The 15,789-nt window shown below is 49.3% G+C and overlaps 1 protein-coding gene across 3 annotated transcripts in view; it reads left to right on the top strand.

Moving 5' to 3' along the window:
* Nucleotides 1-7,773: 7,773 nt before the first annotated feature.
* SH3PXD2A (SH3 and PX domains 2A) overlaps nt 7,774-15,789 on the top strand; it is a 242,582-nt gene continuing 234,566 nt past the window's right edge. Inside the window, exon 1 of one of the 3 annotated variants that reach the window (XM_047824949.1) lies at nt 7,774-8,084. In XM_047824949.1, the coding sequence (XP_047680905.1) occupies nt 8,013-8,084 (72 nt within the window). In that variant the 5' untranslated portion in view covers nt 7,774-8,012. The remainder of the gene's footprint in view (nt 8,085-15,789) is intronic. The other 2 variants (XM_047824947.1, XM_047824948.1) reach the window with 2 other exon arrangements.

Here is a 15,789-nt window from a genome sequence, read left to right as displayed (position 1 = left end):
CCTTCACCAGGATAGTGATCCTTTTAAAAATTTAAAAAATTATTATTACAGTAGGACGTGTGTGCTATAAAATTTTTAAATTTTTAAATAAATTAATTTTGCAAAATTAAGACTTTAAATTTCCATCCCCAGAGATTACCGCCATTCATACTTTGGTGTATGTTTGTCTCACCTTGATAACATTTGTCAGAATTATAATTTTACATTTATTTGTATGCTTTTAAAAAGTGTTTATTCATTTTGAGAGAGACAGCAAGCAGAGGAGGGGCAGAGAGAGAGGGAGAGAGACAATCCCAGGTAGGCTCCCGCTGTCAGCGAGGAGCCCAATGTGGGCTCAATCTCATAAACCATGAGATCATGACCTGGGCCGAGATCAAGAGTCAGACGCTTAACCGACTAAGCTACCCAGGAACGCCTGTAAGATTTTTAAAACAATGTCTATCTTCCCTAAAGGTGGTAAGATTTTCTGAGGACAAGGACTTTGGTCTGGTTTGCCCCACGTGTATACAGCCCCAGTTCCTAGTGGAGTGGGGGAAAATGTTGGTAACTTAAATATTCATTGAGTGAATAAATAAACAAATGAAGTCCCTTTAAAAGTGAACAATAACTTAGTAGGCATATTCTGGGGTGTATGGGCCACTCATATCAGCCTTGTTTCTTAGTGGGTTAGCTCTCCAGATCGTGTTTGTAATAGATAACTCCACCCCATGATAATTGTGGACATGTGGTGGACATGTGACTCAAGCTAAGCCAATGAGATTGTTTTTCCTGGGAACTGGGATCTGGACTCCAGAGGCAGCCAGTGAGTCTCAGGTGTGTCTGGAATTGAGGGAGTGATAGATACTTGGGCATTGGGGGGCCCTTGCTATGTGGGTGAAGAAGCAGAGAAACATGGTCTGCAGATAGAGAAGAATAAAATAGAACACACAGTACTAAGCAGAGATAAGAGATGGAGAAAATGAGCATGTTCTCAAAGATTTGCTACTTCCTGGTTCTGAGAAGCCCTGATGTCTGTGGATAGGAGCAACCACTGTATATGGGAAATAAAGAACCCTTTTCTTTTTTTAGCTGAACTAGTTCAATTTCTAATATTTGTAAACCAGAGTCTTAACTAAGATATGTGCTATTCATATATTAGGCAGTAACATTAATCAAAGTGATCATAGTAATCTGCCTAGGGCAACACCTTGTTGACAGTCCAAATCCCAGCCAGATTCGCCTAGGTGCGAAAATCCAGTCTACTAAATAAAGTCTACTCTGCCTGCTCTAGCCTATTGGGTAAGCAATGAATCAACAATGGGGTTATCTTCTGCTTCAGACAGAGAAGGCAGGACATAAGCTGGAGCCAGACCTGAGTTTGAGTCTTGAATCTTTCACTTGAAATAGACATATGAGTTCAAAAAGGATGAAGAACAGTATTTTATGACATTTCTGAATACAAAACTGAAAAAAAAAATTGGGGGTCAAACCAAAACCAGACTCCTATTTTTTGTTTTTTTGTGGCTTCGGACTATTTAAAGAAACCGCCTTTGAATTTCCCAAGTGACTTTTTTTTTTTTTTCTGTTCTTTTGGTCATCCAGTGGCCAACTTAGGGTTTGTCAGCTTCTGGAAAATTCAGGGGATTTTGAAAAAGAAAATCTTTGGTGGTTTATGGTCAAATGGAACTACGCAGACTGATCTTTTATACAAGATGATGCTAGTGACCCCAACCAGGCAGGAATACACTTGAAGGCATGCTCACTAGTTGAGATAGATACATGAAACCATCCATACTCTCAAACTGAGGCTCTTAAAACAAAATGCCCTGGTCTGGGGACCAGATATCTGGGGTTATAGAATAATACGTTTTCCCCCCTCTGTGAATCAAATTATGTCCTTGTCCTCTTTGGCCATGCAAGTTATTGGATTTTCCTCTGGTATTCCAGGGGCATGATCATTTGCTAAGTTTGGAACTTGAAAGTGGTTCTATCAAAAAATTCTGCTGCGTAAGAACCCTCACCAGAGTCAAGGCTAAGACAGGATGCTGAGACTCTCAATGACACCATGTAAATAAGCCTGTTGAGATTTCACTGATATACTTACTGTGTTGGGTGACAGAAAGAGGTGGCTTCCCCTACCTGCTGGTTTGGCAAGCAGGAGGGGCCTGTTATTATTGAACAGTGGGGCTGAACCGATAGGGCAATTCTGGCACCTCATCCCGGTCCCATTCCACAGCAACCAAAGAAAGGAGAAGTCTGGCCAGCAATTTACCTTTCTCTGGAGAATATAGAAGTTGGCCTCAGTGTCTACTTCAAATTCAGGAGAGACCATCCTTAAGATACTCTCCAAACACAAGACTATTAGGGCTGATCTGAAAGAGATAGAGATAGAGAGAGAGAGAGAGAGAGAGAGAGAAAGGAAGGAAGAAAAGAAATAGAGAAGCAGGAATGCCCTGGATGTGTATAGTCCATATATTGGCAGGTCATTCATACCTGGCCAGAGGTCGGCTGAGGACTGACTGTAAGGGATCCCTTAGGGCCAGCTGCTGGAGTTAAAGGTGCTAAAACCACTTTGGCCAGGAGGGGGCCCCAAATTTCACTCAAATTTACACATCTTTGGGTAAGAGTCCACTTCGACCTCACTTTACTGTAGTAGTTTTACACCATCGGATGGCATGGAAGGGACCAGAAAGATCATCAGAGACCCAGAGGTGGGAAGTGATGTCAGTGTCACAAAGCTGGATGGGTTGTGGTTGAGCTGGACTAGAAACCAGGTTGTATAAGCCTTGCTCCAGAACTCTGTTCAGCTCTTCTTAGACATCACTTTTATCATCAACACCCACAGTTATCTGTTAAGAGCTCAGAAATGTCAAAAGACAACTATTTCTTGAGTGCCTGGAATGTACATAGCCTTGCGTTGGATGGGGTGTGTATGGCAGGTGGCCAGGGTGCAATGGTGGGGGCAGGGAGGGAAAAGGTGGTGCCAGAGTCTGGAGAAGTCCTCCAGACCCTCACAGGCTTCTTGCTGGTTTGGGAGGCACAGCCTAAGCACAGCCTAAGTTAATGAGCAATAAAAGGTGTTGATCGGTGCTCAATACAGTAGCAGTGGAGCTGTCATAGGGCAATGTATGATCAGTAACCAAATGCGTGGTTAGCAACTGCCATAAACTTTCTGAAAAGGAGAGGGAGCGGTACTGGGCCTTTGTTTAGCACTGAACTGTTTTCAGTGCCTTCCTGTGGTTGTCTCCCTTGGGGTGGTCATGAAGACTACATGGCAGAGGAGGCAGGGTGGGCCCTGGGGTGGGATTTCCAGGGAGACACACATGTTCCCTGCCCTTGAGTGGCATGCTGCCTCCATGGGGGTCGAGGCAGCCAGTGTGATGCTTGTGTGAATGGAGCATCGGAATAAGGGACTCGGGGTTTAAGGGAGAGCACCATTCTGGATCTGCATGGATTTGTCAGTGCACTGAGCGTGCTCCTTCAACAAACTGTTCTTGCCTGTGAACAGGCTCCTAAGCGCGGGGAAGGAGAAAGATTGCTAGCCTGGGACTACCTAGCTTTGTGGCAAGGGGCGACTTGCTTAGTTTTTCTCTGCCTTAGCTTGCTCTTCTGTAAAATTAGAGGGATAAAGAGCTTCTTGGATTCCTCCCAAGTGGAAGATTCTTTGTTCTCAAATACTTACAATGATCTGTTTTTTGGAAAAATCAGATGTTTAGGTATCAGTTTGCATCTTTATTTTGGGTCCTCTTTTACCCTTACTTATCCTAAACTTTTATTTGGTATTTTTATAATTTTATGGTGAACTCACACAATGTCCTTGGATTGAAGTCATCCCCAGTTCATGGATGGAAGTGGCAAAATAGGGGTTTACCGAATCTTCTCCAGTGCTGCTAGCTCCTCAAGCAGATGCTGTCAACACAGACCAGCCAATGTACCTTCTATGTGCCAGGCATGCTGGGGTATTGAACAGGTGGGACACAGTCCCTTCTCCAAGCGGCCTTTGTCCAGTCTCAGTCATTTCTGGGGAGTTCCAGGCACTCAGTAAAAGCGTGCTGAAGAAAAACGCCTAAAGCATTTTGGGACTCCTTTGTTGGGAGACAGATGTGTGTGAGTTTGAAATTACCCTGGCAAGAAGAGAGACTTGTACCATTTTACACTCACAGCCTCTTGAACATACAGCCCCAGGAGGGAAAAAAGATTCCCCCCTGCCCCCTGCAGGTGTAAATTACTTCTGCCCAACTAATAATTCCCAGAGATCTCGGCACCATGGGGTTGGGGTGGGTACCGCCACTCAGTTGCTCCCTTTAATTGAGGTAATTCGGGAGCACAAGGGGAGGTTGGGAGTACTCACGTTGTGTGTAAAGACCTTGAACTTAAGGGGCGCCTGGGAGGCTCAGTCGGTTAAGCGGCCGACTTCAGCTCAGGTCATGATCTCACGGTCTGTGATTTCAAGCCCCACGTCGGGCTCTGTGCTGACAGCTCAGAGCCTGGAGCCTGTTTCAGATTCTGTGTCTCCCTCTCTCTGACCCTCCCCTGTTCATGCTCTGTCTCTCTCTGTCTCAAAAATAAATAAACGTTAAAAAAAAAAAAAAGACCTTGAATTTAAGAAATGTCAGGTTGTCCGGGGTTTCTTAGGCTGGCAAAAGGCCAATGCCTTGTAGGCGAACACAAAGTCATTAGGACAGTGGGGAAGCATGGAGCCTTCCCTCTGTCCTCCAGATCCCTTGTGTTTAGAGTTTTGTTCAGTGTGGATCTTAGTGCAGAAAAGAGATGGTGAGTGGGAAGCCATTAGTGCCTCTTTGGTGAGCTGACTGCTCTGATCCAAAAGGGGACCCAGGACAAGCCAACTGCCTTTCTCTTCTTTCCCTCCAACAGTTGAACACCAGCTCTCCTCACCAGGGGCTTCTCAGGCTTAATTAGCACTTCCAGAATGCCTTGAGGTCCACAGAGGAAGAGTGGCTGGGTGCCATTATGAATCCTTTTACAGTGAACCCACAGGCTGTCTTGCTTCATCATCACAGGCCCTCCTGGGTTCCCAGATCCCAGTCCTTCCTTTGAGGGGAGCTCAGGGCTGAGGGCCTATCCAGGTGTACCTTCCATCCCCATGGGGAACGAGTCTTGCTCAGAACAGTGGTACCTTGCCTCCTGGCTTTCCTATCACTGAGCATCACTGCCAGATCACCTTCTCCTAGGACACCTGCTCTGGCATCCACAAGGCTTTCAACATCTCCGATAGAGAAGCCCTGGGCCTAGTGTCAAGACTAGTCACAGTCTGGATGTCCCACACCCATCCTTCTCTCTATCTCCTTCTCCTGTGCCTCGCCCCCTTCCCTTACCCTTGCACCTGGTGGACACTGTCCTTCTGGTCCTCTGCCTGTCTCAGCTGGTTCAGGCTTCAGGTTACACATGTTACTTCTCACTCCATCTTTTCTTCTTCCCCTGATCATTCATTCCACAGATTCTTTTTTTTTAAGAGCTAAAAAAAATTATTTATTATTGAGAGACAGAGACAGAGCATGAGCATGGCGGGGTGGGGCAGGGAGAGAGGAGGAGACACAGAATCCGAAACAGGCTCCAGGCTCTGAGCTGTCAGCACAAAGCCCGACGCGGGGCTCAAACCCACAAACTGCAAGATCATGACCTGAGCCGAAGTCGGATGCTTAACCAACTGAGCCACCCAGACGCCCCTCGCTCCACAGATTCTTGTACAGTGACTAGTACTACGTACATGGCACCATGCTTGGCTATCTGAGGAATGCACAGGAGTATAAGATGGCTTACAGCCAGTCCCTGTGCACAGGGTGCTTTCAGAGGGAAAAAAAAAAGCATGTTGTGGACAAACACACATGTCAAGACAGCTCAGGGCAAGTGCTGCTGGCCTAGAGGAGTTCAGAGGAGGTGTTCCAAACTCTGCTATGATGTTCCAATGGTGTTCTGTGGTGTTCCGAACTCTGCCCATCCTCCCGGGCTCAGCACAGAGACAGCCTCCTCCATGAAGCTCCCCTTGACTGCTCTACACCTCCATTTTCTGATGTCCTAATGTACATTTTATTATATACAGGCTTAATGATATCCCTGTTTCTCAACTCTTTGAGGGAAAGGATAAGCATATTTCAATTAGATTCAGTTTTCAGTTCCACAGACATTAATTGAATTCTTTCACACTCTCTTCCATCTCTTAATGTCTTATAAATGAGCATAGAATAGGTGCATAGTCAATTTATTATTCATTTTTTAAATATCAAAAATCCATACCAGTTAATTATGAAAAACAAAGAACCCCAAACAGTTCACAGGAGTAACTACTGCTTAGAGTTTGGAGTATATGCAGGCAGGAATCTTAAAAGACCATTTAGTTTGGCACCCACGTTCAACCAATGAGAACATTAAGGTGATTCTAATACCTACATGAAGTGATTTGCTCAAGGTTAAGTATTTAGATAGTGTCATCCCTTGGTGTTCTAGCATCCTTCAGCGAGAAGGATGGAGGAATGTGGGGTACTCTGTACCACGCAAATGTGTGAATAATCTTAGATTGGCGCATGGGTTCTGACAGTGCAGGGAAGAAACTGTTAATACAATAAGGTCATAAAACTCTTGGCCCTCATTTCAGACGTTTCACATTGGTCTATGCTCACAAAGCTTTATTGTGTTTGTGAAACAACAGAATTGTGAAAACACCACCTCTTTAAATATTTGAAACTAGAATGAAAAAGAATATTGAAATCGATGGGGGGAGGGGAGTAAACTGTCCACGGATGGACAAGTGCGCAAGTCAGAGAAGTGGTGAGAAAGGGGCCAGTGATGAGCAGGGGTGAAGGGTGGGGGGGCCAATCTGGTGCATTTTCCCTCCTGTGTGCTCCCTTCCCTCCTGGCCCGCCTGGGGAGGGTTCCAGGGGGAGCCCCGGGCTTAAGGCCGGGGTGTTATGCAGTCTTGTAAGCTCACTGGTAAATGATGTCACGGGTTAGTTACGCGGGCCCAGATCGATGGACGACTCAGGCATTGGATCGATCACATTTCCGGGGAGAATTCACCCTTTGTGACCCGCAAGGGTGGGGGTGGGGGGGTCAGGTGATTTATCAAAAGAGGCTCTGGCTTGAAGGATTTAATGCCGGACCTTTCCCTATTCCGGTCCCCTCCTCGGGGAGCCTGGGCAGTAACAGCGGGGTAATAAACTACTTTTCATTACAAGGTTCTGGGGATATGAGTGGGAGGGGGACGTAAAGGTGGGGACAAAAAGGCACAAATCCGCTCCAAGACGGAAAGCCAGGATGGGGGCGCGCTGGGTTCACTTCCCCCGTTCCTCCTCCCTCCAAAGACACCTCGAGTTTCTGCGCCCGGCGAAGTAGCCCGGTGGCGGGTCAGGCCGCTGGCTGCGCTCAGGCTCGGTGGGGGCGCGCCGGCGCTCCCAGGCCTCTGGGGCCGGACTGCAGCCCCCTCCTAGTCGCCCCGAGCCCCTCCCCCGGGCCCGGAGCCCCTCCCCGCGCTCTTCCCCCTCTCCCCTCCCCTCCCTTCCCTTCCCTGCCGGCCCGGCCCTGCCTCCGCCTCCTGCGCCCACAGCCTCAGCCAGCGCCGAGCCCCCCAGAGCCCGAGCGCGGCGAAGGGGCGCCACCAGCCCCTCCCCAGCGCGCTGACAGCAGGCTCCGGGGCCCCCGCCCCGTCCCCTCGCCGGCGGGACACACCCCCGCCCCTCCTCCGCTCCGCCAGTTCCCGCCGGACCCACCGGGCGGCGGACGGCGGAGAGAGCGGGCGGGCGAGGCGGAGAGCGGCGGCGGCGGCGGCGGCGGCGCGGGAGGGAAGGGGCGCGCGGCAGGCCCACGGGGAGCCGCCCGGGGCGCAAGGAGCCCGCGTGCCCTCCCGGACCGTCCCTGTCCCGGGGCCGTACCTGTGGGCGCCAGGAGCCCCGGCGGCAACGCGGGGGCCGGAGTGTTGGGTGGCCCCGGGACCCGAGAAGCGGAGCAAGAAGCGGGAGCCGGACCGGGATGAGAAGGTGACGCCGCTGGAGGGCGCCACTCTCTTTGTGGGGGGGAAGATGCTGGCCTACTGCGTGCAGGACGCCACGGTGGTGGATGTGGAGAAGCGGAGGAACCCCTCCAAGCACTACGTGAGTACTGCCCCTACCGACCCCTGCGGGGGGTTGGCCGGAGACACCCCCCCTCCCGAGGACCCCCGGGGGGTCCCCTCGCCCTCAAGCGCTCAGTCCCGGAGCTAAGTGCCCACAGGGCAGCCCTCGGCTGTGGAGTTTCTTCGCAGGGCTGTGATCTCCAGGCAAGCCTTCTCTGTCCTTTCTGCACTCCCCCCGCCCCCCGTTTTCTTTTTTTGGCATTGGAATTGGCAAGTGGCTGCCCTTGTCTGTTACAACGGTGAAGTCATCTGTCCGCCTGAGCTTTGATGGATTGTGGGGGGAGCTTTCGTCAAGCCCTAGCTGAGTAGCTCCTTTGGGAAAGAGCATCTCCTGGCCCTCCCTGGGGGCTTTTGGGTCGCTCACGCCGCCCCGTGAGTCTTTCTGAGGCTTGTCCTGGGGAAGGAAGCCTCGTGCTGTCCTCCCACGTTTGCTCTGGTCTCTGCCTCCCTAGGCCTGGGTCTGGGGGCAGAGGGAAGCCGCCGCGCCCCCTGCCCCACCTCCACCCTCAGCCCTGAGCTTTGATTTCCTTCTTAAAGTCATTGTGTCCGTCGGTGTGAGGAGAATTGTGGCTGTTCCTTTTATCCCTTCTCTGGACGTGACCCTTAACCGGGTTCATTTCCTCTTAAGTGATGCTCCGTCTCCAGACACGAGGAGGCAAATGTTTGCTGTGGTCTCCAAGGAACGGCCGGCTGCCCCTCCCCCTTCCTTCCCCACAATTAATGAGAAGGGGCTAAGGTTGATTGAGCCGAGCTGAGCCCCGGGTCTGTGTGACACGTCCCCCTTTCATCTCAGCCGGTCCTGTCTTGCCATCCTTCGCACCTTAGGAAGTAAACATGGTGTCCTTGATGGCTGAGGACGCCTGTCTGAACCGCTTTGCTTCTGTACTTGAGAAAGAAGAGACAGCCAGGCATGCAAAGCAGAAGGGCTGCATCTTATTTGCAAATTAGGCACTTAAAGGAGGATTTAGAATCCTCAAAGCATTAATTTTAACAATTAAAAACAGGCTGTAGGTTGCTGCCCTAGACTGCACATTGCTCTCTGAGAAATGGCTTTTATTTCTCTCTTGGAAGAGGACTAAGGTTTGTGCCAACGTCAGCCTCGGGCTACTCTTTCTGTCTGTATCACCAATAGCTCTGAACTTTGGGGCTTTTTTTTTTTTTTTTTTTAAGAATCGAATAAATGGGCCTGGGCTCAGATTGGAGAGGAGGTAAACTAAGGAGTCTGGTTCCTGACCAGACAGAGAGGTGGGTGCCCATGGGGGGGGGGGGTGGGGGGAGGGAGTTGTTCCTTGCTTGACTCAGCAAGCATCTTCATTTCAAGAAAGCTCCTTTTAGAGGACTTGGGTTACTATGTGGTCACCCTGCTCCAGGTACAGATGTCCATTTGCACATCCCAGCACTTAGTATCAAGGTGGCCTTCCTAACCATTTTTTTCAGACATTGCAGGCTAAGTTTTAGGGGTTCTCTTTTCTAGTCCTCAGTTAAGGCAGGCCCTGCATTCAACAGATGGCACTCTCTGCTCTGAGACCCACGCTAGTGCTTTTTCTCTGCTCTCGATTTTACGTGAAACATCTGATCTTAGCTCTGACCAGTGATGTCCAAGATTACAGATGTTGAATGTACTGGCAACAAGCCAGAAAGGTTGCTAAAACAACTGGGTACCCACTGCAGACGGCAGTGAAAGGTGGTTAATGCTGGGGCTGGGGGAGGGTCCTGTTCAAAGCCTGGCTTAGCCACTAACTAGCTATGTGACTTTGGGCAAGTTATTTAACTTCTGTGGGACTCAGCGTTCCTCATTTTTAAAGTGAGGATAATAATAGTACTATTTCATAGAGTGGTCTGGAGAATTAAATGAGATCATCCATGAAAAGCACTTAGCACAGTTCCTGGCAGGTAACAAGCCCTCACTAAATGATAGCTTACTATTGGTGAGATTCTGACTAAGAAAGCACTTTTGAAAAGTAGCTATTAATGGTCTGGCAAAAAAGAGGGAAAGAGTTCGGGTTTTCAGATTGATAATAACTTGTTCTATGTGAAAAACACAAAAGAAGTCCTGTCTGATTCCCTTGAAATGATCATTTCCTCTCTTTTTGTAGACAGTGTTTCCCAGGACATCTCTGCTTCCCATGTAAGAACTGACATTATGTTTGGGACAGGGAGTGATGTCACTGAACAGCTGGGGCCATACAGGGCTCTAAAATAAGGTTGTAGAAAACAATTAAAGGAGAAAGTGTTATATGTTGTCGAACTGTGGAGCTGGCAGGACTCATCAGGCTCACCACCCCCCACCCCCCGCATTTTATAGAAGAGGAAATGGAGGGAAATGGAGACGGGATAAAGTCACTTGCAACACAACCATTCACAACACCTGGGTTTAACTGGCATTTTGAACATGGCGTGGGTTTTGTTCATCTAAGTACCCTTAAGTCTGGTTGGAGTTGACTAGGAAATCAAGTATCTGGTGATAGTAAGAGGTTCCTACGTATTTGGGGCATTAATGGGGCATAATATAAGGAGAGGGGACCCAATAATAGAAAGTGTCAGCTGGGCTCATAGTGGCAGGAGGAGCAGGTTGGGGGAGCTTGTGCCTCTGAAGCTTAGGATCTCCTCCCCTCATGGTGCTTGTACGGTGGATACCACACACCAGAAGGTCAAGTGTCCTGGGTAAGGTACTCTGGTGTGGGTAGCTGGCAGGATGCGCTGAGCCCAAGTCGCAGATGTTCTGGAAGCCCTCTGCACTGGAGAAGCATACCCCCTTCCCGCCTCTCCTCCACTGATGGTGAATTCTTATTCTGTGGCTTGGCACATTGCAGAGCAGAGAGTTTTTATGGGATGTGCACGTTAGCTGGAGCTGGCTGATGAGAAGCCTGGGGCCCAAGCAGGAGGGGCTCTGCTGGCTGCAGAACACTGGGAACACAGTGGGAAGTTTTTCTCAGGACATCCAGCAAAGGGTGTGCTTGTCTCCAGGACAAGGGGGAGCTGCCTAAACACCGAGGGTCTTGTGCTTTTAGTCTGTTTATGAAAAGACAGGCAAGTGGCTTCTATTGTTTGGATGGTGCTGTCAGCCCTTGCTTCCTTCCTCTCTGCCAAGCCCCTGCTTGGGTGGGGTTCAGGGAAAGTGGGCACCTGCCACTTAGACCAGGCTCCCTGCCGTGGAGTTGGGCTCCCCGCTTGACTTTTATGAGTTGCCCCTGGGGAGGTCAAGTGACTTTGGCCTCAGACCGCTTGTCTTTCAAATGGTCCTGATGATGCTGGATGCAACCTGCAGAGACCTTCATATAAACATTTTCCATAAGAATTCTAGTTCAGGTTTACCATAATTTTTTGCACTCACATGCACGTGTAGGTGTGTGTCAAGTCATATGGCACTGGAGAGAAGCTCGTTTATCTAGAACAAAGTATTTGTTTGGATTTGGGAGGCATTGTGCTTTTACAGTGGTTTCCTTTCCTGATTGTTTATTTCAGACAAATATCAGTCATGAATGTTTTGATCCTCTACAGGACTCTTTAGGGAATGCGAATAATAGCCATTGTTAGCAGTTACCATCAGCGGTGCCAAACACTTAACATTCATGATTTCGTGTGATTTCTACAGTTCATCAGATGTACCCTAATGCACCCTAACCTGGGTATGTTCTTTGATTTCTTTCGAGAGGTGGGTTAACTTGGAAAGGTTAGAGATTGCCCAGAGTCTCCCAGTTAGTATAAGGCAGATCTGGGTAAACAGGTTAGCTTACCTGCTAAGGAGGATATGAACCTAAAATGGGGCCCTTTCATCAACTAAAGTCAGGGTGGGGAGACCAGGCTTGGGCTTGCATGTCACTGAGAGAGCAGTGCATGGTGGTCTTGAGGACTGCTTCACTGTATGTCCCGTGGGACATTCACCTCATGCCACAGAGTTCGTGAAAGCAGTGGAGGTGAGTTTGTGAAAGCAACGGAGGGTGAGCATGGTGAGGCAGGGAGAATGGAGTGGATCCAGGATGATATCTGGTCCCCACTGATGCAGGAGGTGATGAATTAAGGATCAACACTGTGGAAATAGTACATCCTCTTGTGTGTTTAGATCATCACAGAATTTGGTCTTGGTCCTGGGAGTACATTTTTAGGAATTGGCTCTAGACCCATTCATTTCTCTGCCCTTCATTTTTTCTCTAAGCCCTTAGAGTGTGGATCCAGTGTTATAGGAGGAAGGATGTGCAGCTGTAGAAAGGGTCTTCTGAAGGCCAGTTCCATTACCAAATGAGTGTTGTTGGGTAGATCGGGGTTTGAATCCCACCTCTGGCCCTTCCTAGCTGTGCCACTCTGGGCTTCAGTTTCCTCGCTTGTAACCTCACAGGACTTTTGGAGAATTGATTTGAGATAATTCTGGGTAAAGCATTCTACTTAGTACCTGGTCCCTACCATGCTCATTCAACATATTCTAGTTTCCATCTGGTGTTCCTTCCGTTTGATGATCACCAAAACACTAGAGTACATGTAAGACCTGGTAGGTGAAGCTGAGAAAAAAGGAAAGGCTGAGGCAAAAATGGAAAGACCAGCTGCTCATAGTGTGATGGGAAATTGGGCTACATGCCCCATGGAAAACACCCAACACACAACAGAAACAGATAAACAAGGAGCAGCTGTTCAGACCTGGAGGGCTTCCTGGAGCAGATCTAGTAATGGCTGCTATAAGTTGGGAAGGAGAAGGGAAGGGACATGGGTTAAGGAAGAGGAGTAGAGAGGTCATCCAGTAAGGGCAAGGTCAAACAGGACCCTAGCCCCAAGGTCAGTACTACACATGGGTTACTCTTGCCTGCTTTCTTTTTCTCTTTTTGTCTCTGTCTTTCCCTCTTACACAAACACAAACACATACACATACACACACACACAAGAACAGTTTTTTCTCCTTTTCCAAGGAGGCGAGTGAGTGATCCAGGGGTGATTCACGGGTCTGACAAAGCTTCCTGCTCATGGAACAACCAACAACATCCTACTGGCCTTTGGAACATGGAGCACAACCAGCCATTTATCATGGCCCTTTTGGGACCTGAGTGTGGGTTTGGAGGGGGTGAGGACAGATCAGGATTGGAATCACCATGTGTGGTGGCAGGCAGAGGGGAAGTGAAGGGAAGGGAAAAATAAACCTATTTGATGTTAGAGGAGACTTACTCCAACTCCAGAAACATAAGTGCCAGCTGCTGCATTTTCCAAAGAGATATTCCAGGGCCAGCATGAGTTAATGGCCAGTGGAGGCCATGAATTAGAGGAGTGTTAGGACCTAGGACTTTGGGATTGCATGGCAGTCCCCTGGAAATTGCCTTCTAATTTCCTCAGCCTGAGTCACTGACCAGACTAGTTCTTGGCCAGAAAAAGTCTAACAGGCAACCCTGTTCCCTTTTGCCTCTTAATTAAACAAAATCAAACAAATAATAGAGTTATACATATGGTAGTTACACTTACTCCTCTTGAGTTCTGAGAATCCAGGAAAAATCATAATGGATTAGGACAGGGATCCAGGGAACAGGAAGGACAAGGGGTGTGTGTGGGAAATGAGGTGGAGCTCTGGCTTTGGAAACAGGTTCTGAGCCAGGGCCAGGGCTGTTCTCTGCCATGACAATTGCCAAAAATAATGGAAGCGTCCAGTAGGGCTATCAGCATTTCAAGAGGTGATTCCCAGAGCTGCATGTGACTTCTCGCCTGGGCCAGGCTGCCGCCGCCTGGAGTGGAGTCAGCCACAGGAAAGCAGGTGAACGGAGAGGTCAGGGGTCTGGACGTGTGCACAGGAGGACCTGAGGGCAAACCACAGGAAGGCCCCTTTCGTGCCCGCGAGTAACCTCTAGGCAAGGCACCACTTTGGCAACAAGTGCTGAGCTGAGTCCAGTGAGGGTGTCAAGATGCACAGTGAGGAGAGAAGGGGAAGACTCAGTATGTGAGTACTGACTATGTGCCAGGCAGTGTAGAAGGTATTTTTTAGAGGGCCTTTTGTTTGAACTATGTGACAACCATATGAGGTAGGTAGGTGTTTCTTATCCCGACTTTGCAGATGTAGAAATTGAGGCTCGCTGTGTTTTTGTGACTCTCAGAGTAATTGAGTGGCAAGGCTGGGATTCTACCCTGGTCTCTGACACTGAAGTCTGTGAGGTTGTCGCTGTCTTCCCCTTCAGAGCTGGGTCAGTGAGGGAGGGCTATGAAAATAACCAAGGGGTTCAGGTCATGTGCATCTGGAAGGCTGCGTTGTGGGAGAGCACCTGGGCTCTGCAGGCCCCAGGCTGGAAGCCTGTCTCCACCACTGGCTACCATGGGACCCAGTGCAAGCTACTTCTTTCTCTGAACCTGTTTCCTCATCTGTAAAAAAACATAAAATGTGGGGGAAATAGGACCTAGCTCGTTGGGTGGTGGTGAAGATTCAATGGGTTCATAAATGTGAGGAGCTTAGAACAGTCCCCGGCACGTGTTAAGCACAACATAGTCATAGCTTTAATAACGAGGAAATCCTAAAGCTTTTCAGGAGTGGGGAGTGCTCTCTGTGAACTGGAGTTTTCAGGGAAGCCAGACTGGGACAGGCAGGCTCATCCTGGGCTTTGAGGAGTAATTAGGATTTGGATGGGAAGGAGTAGGGTTTAGGTGGGAAAAGCGGGGAAGGACTTTCCAAGGAAGGGAAAAGCAAAGGTCCTGGAGGTGGAATCTGCCAGGAAAACAAGGGCAAAACCCATTTTTTTGGGTTTTGGGAGGAGGATAAGGAGAAAGGTCGGGGGTAGCTTCTGAGAGCCTCAAATGCCAGTTGAGGGAACTCTGTTGTGTAGACACCTCCACACAGTATTCCTTGGGAGAATCATTCCTCTACTTCTTAGGACTGGAGCCGACTGTCCCTGTGGGTCCTTCGGGTGGGCCCCAGAGCTGGGTTGTTCTGGCAGCCACGGCTGGGACGGAGGTGAGAACCGGAGCCCTTTTTCTGGTTCTGCATTGGTTCTTTAGTTGACGGGCCAGAGCCCAGCCCTCTCTGTTTATAGCTCTTACTCGGAGGGGTCAGGCTGCCTCGTAAAAGTTGATTGCACCCCAGAGGTCTTGGGTGGGGTAGGAGGTGGAGGAGAGAGGATGCAGCTGGGAGTGAGGCAGGGGCTGCTTCGGGCCTCATCGGTGGAGGGCCCCGGCGGGCTGGGCCTGGTGCCGCAGCAGTGTGCTCGGTGGGGTGATTTCCATCCACACTCCCCAGTACCCCAGTAGCAAGAGAAAGGAAACTCCTATCCTTTTGGTTTTTAAAATAATATTGGGGCTCTTGGGTGGCTCAGTCGGTTGGGCGGCTGACTTTGGCTCAGGTCATGATCTCACAGCTCATGAATTCAAGCCCTGCGTCGGCCTCTGTGCTGACAGCTCAGAGCGTGGAGCCTGCTTCGGATTCTGTATCCCCCTCTGCCCCTCCCCTGCTCACATTCTCATTCTCTCTCTCTCAAAAATAAATAAACATTAAAAAAAAAATCAAAAAATAATGTTTAGTTTTTTTCTTTTTTACTTATTTTTTTGTAAAGATTTTTTTATGTTTGAGAGAGAGAGTGCGTGCACCCACGTGGAGGTGTGCATGTGCGGGAGGGGGGCAGAGAGAGAGAGGGAGACAGCGAATTGGAAGCTGGCTCCAGGCTCTGAGCTGTCAGCACAGAGCCCAACATAGAGCTCGAACCCACGAGCAGTGAGATCATGACCTGAGC

Source organism: Prionailurus viverrinus, chromosome D2 (genome assembly GCF_022837055.1).
Source record: "Prionailurus viverrinus isolate Anna chromosome D2, UM_Priviv_1.0, whole genome shotgun sequence".
NCBI classification, from domain to species: domain Eukaryota; kingdom Metazoa; phylum Chordata; class Mammalia; order Carnivora; family Felidae; genus Prionailurus; species Prionailurus viverrinus.
This window is presented reverse-complemented; position numbering and strand designations above follow the sequence as displayed.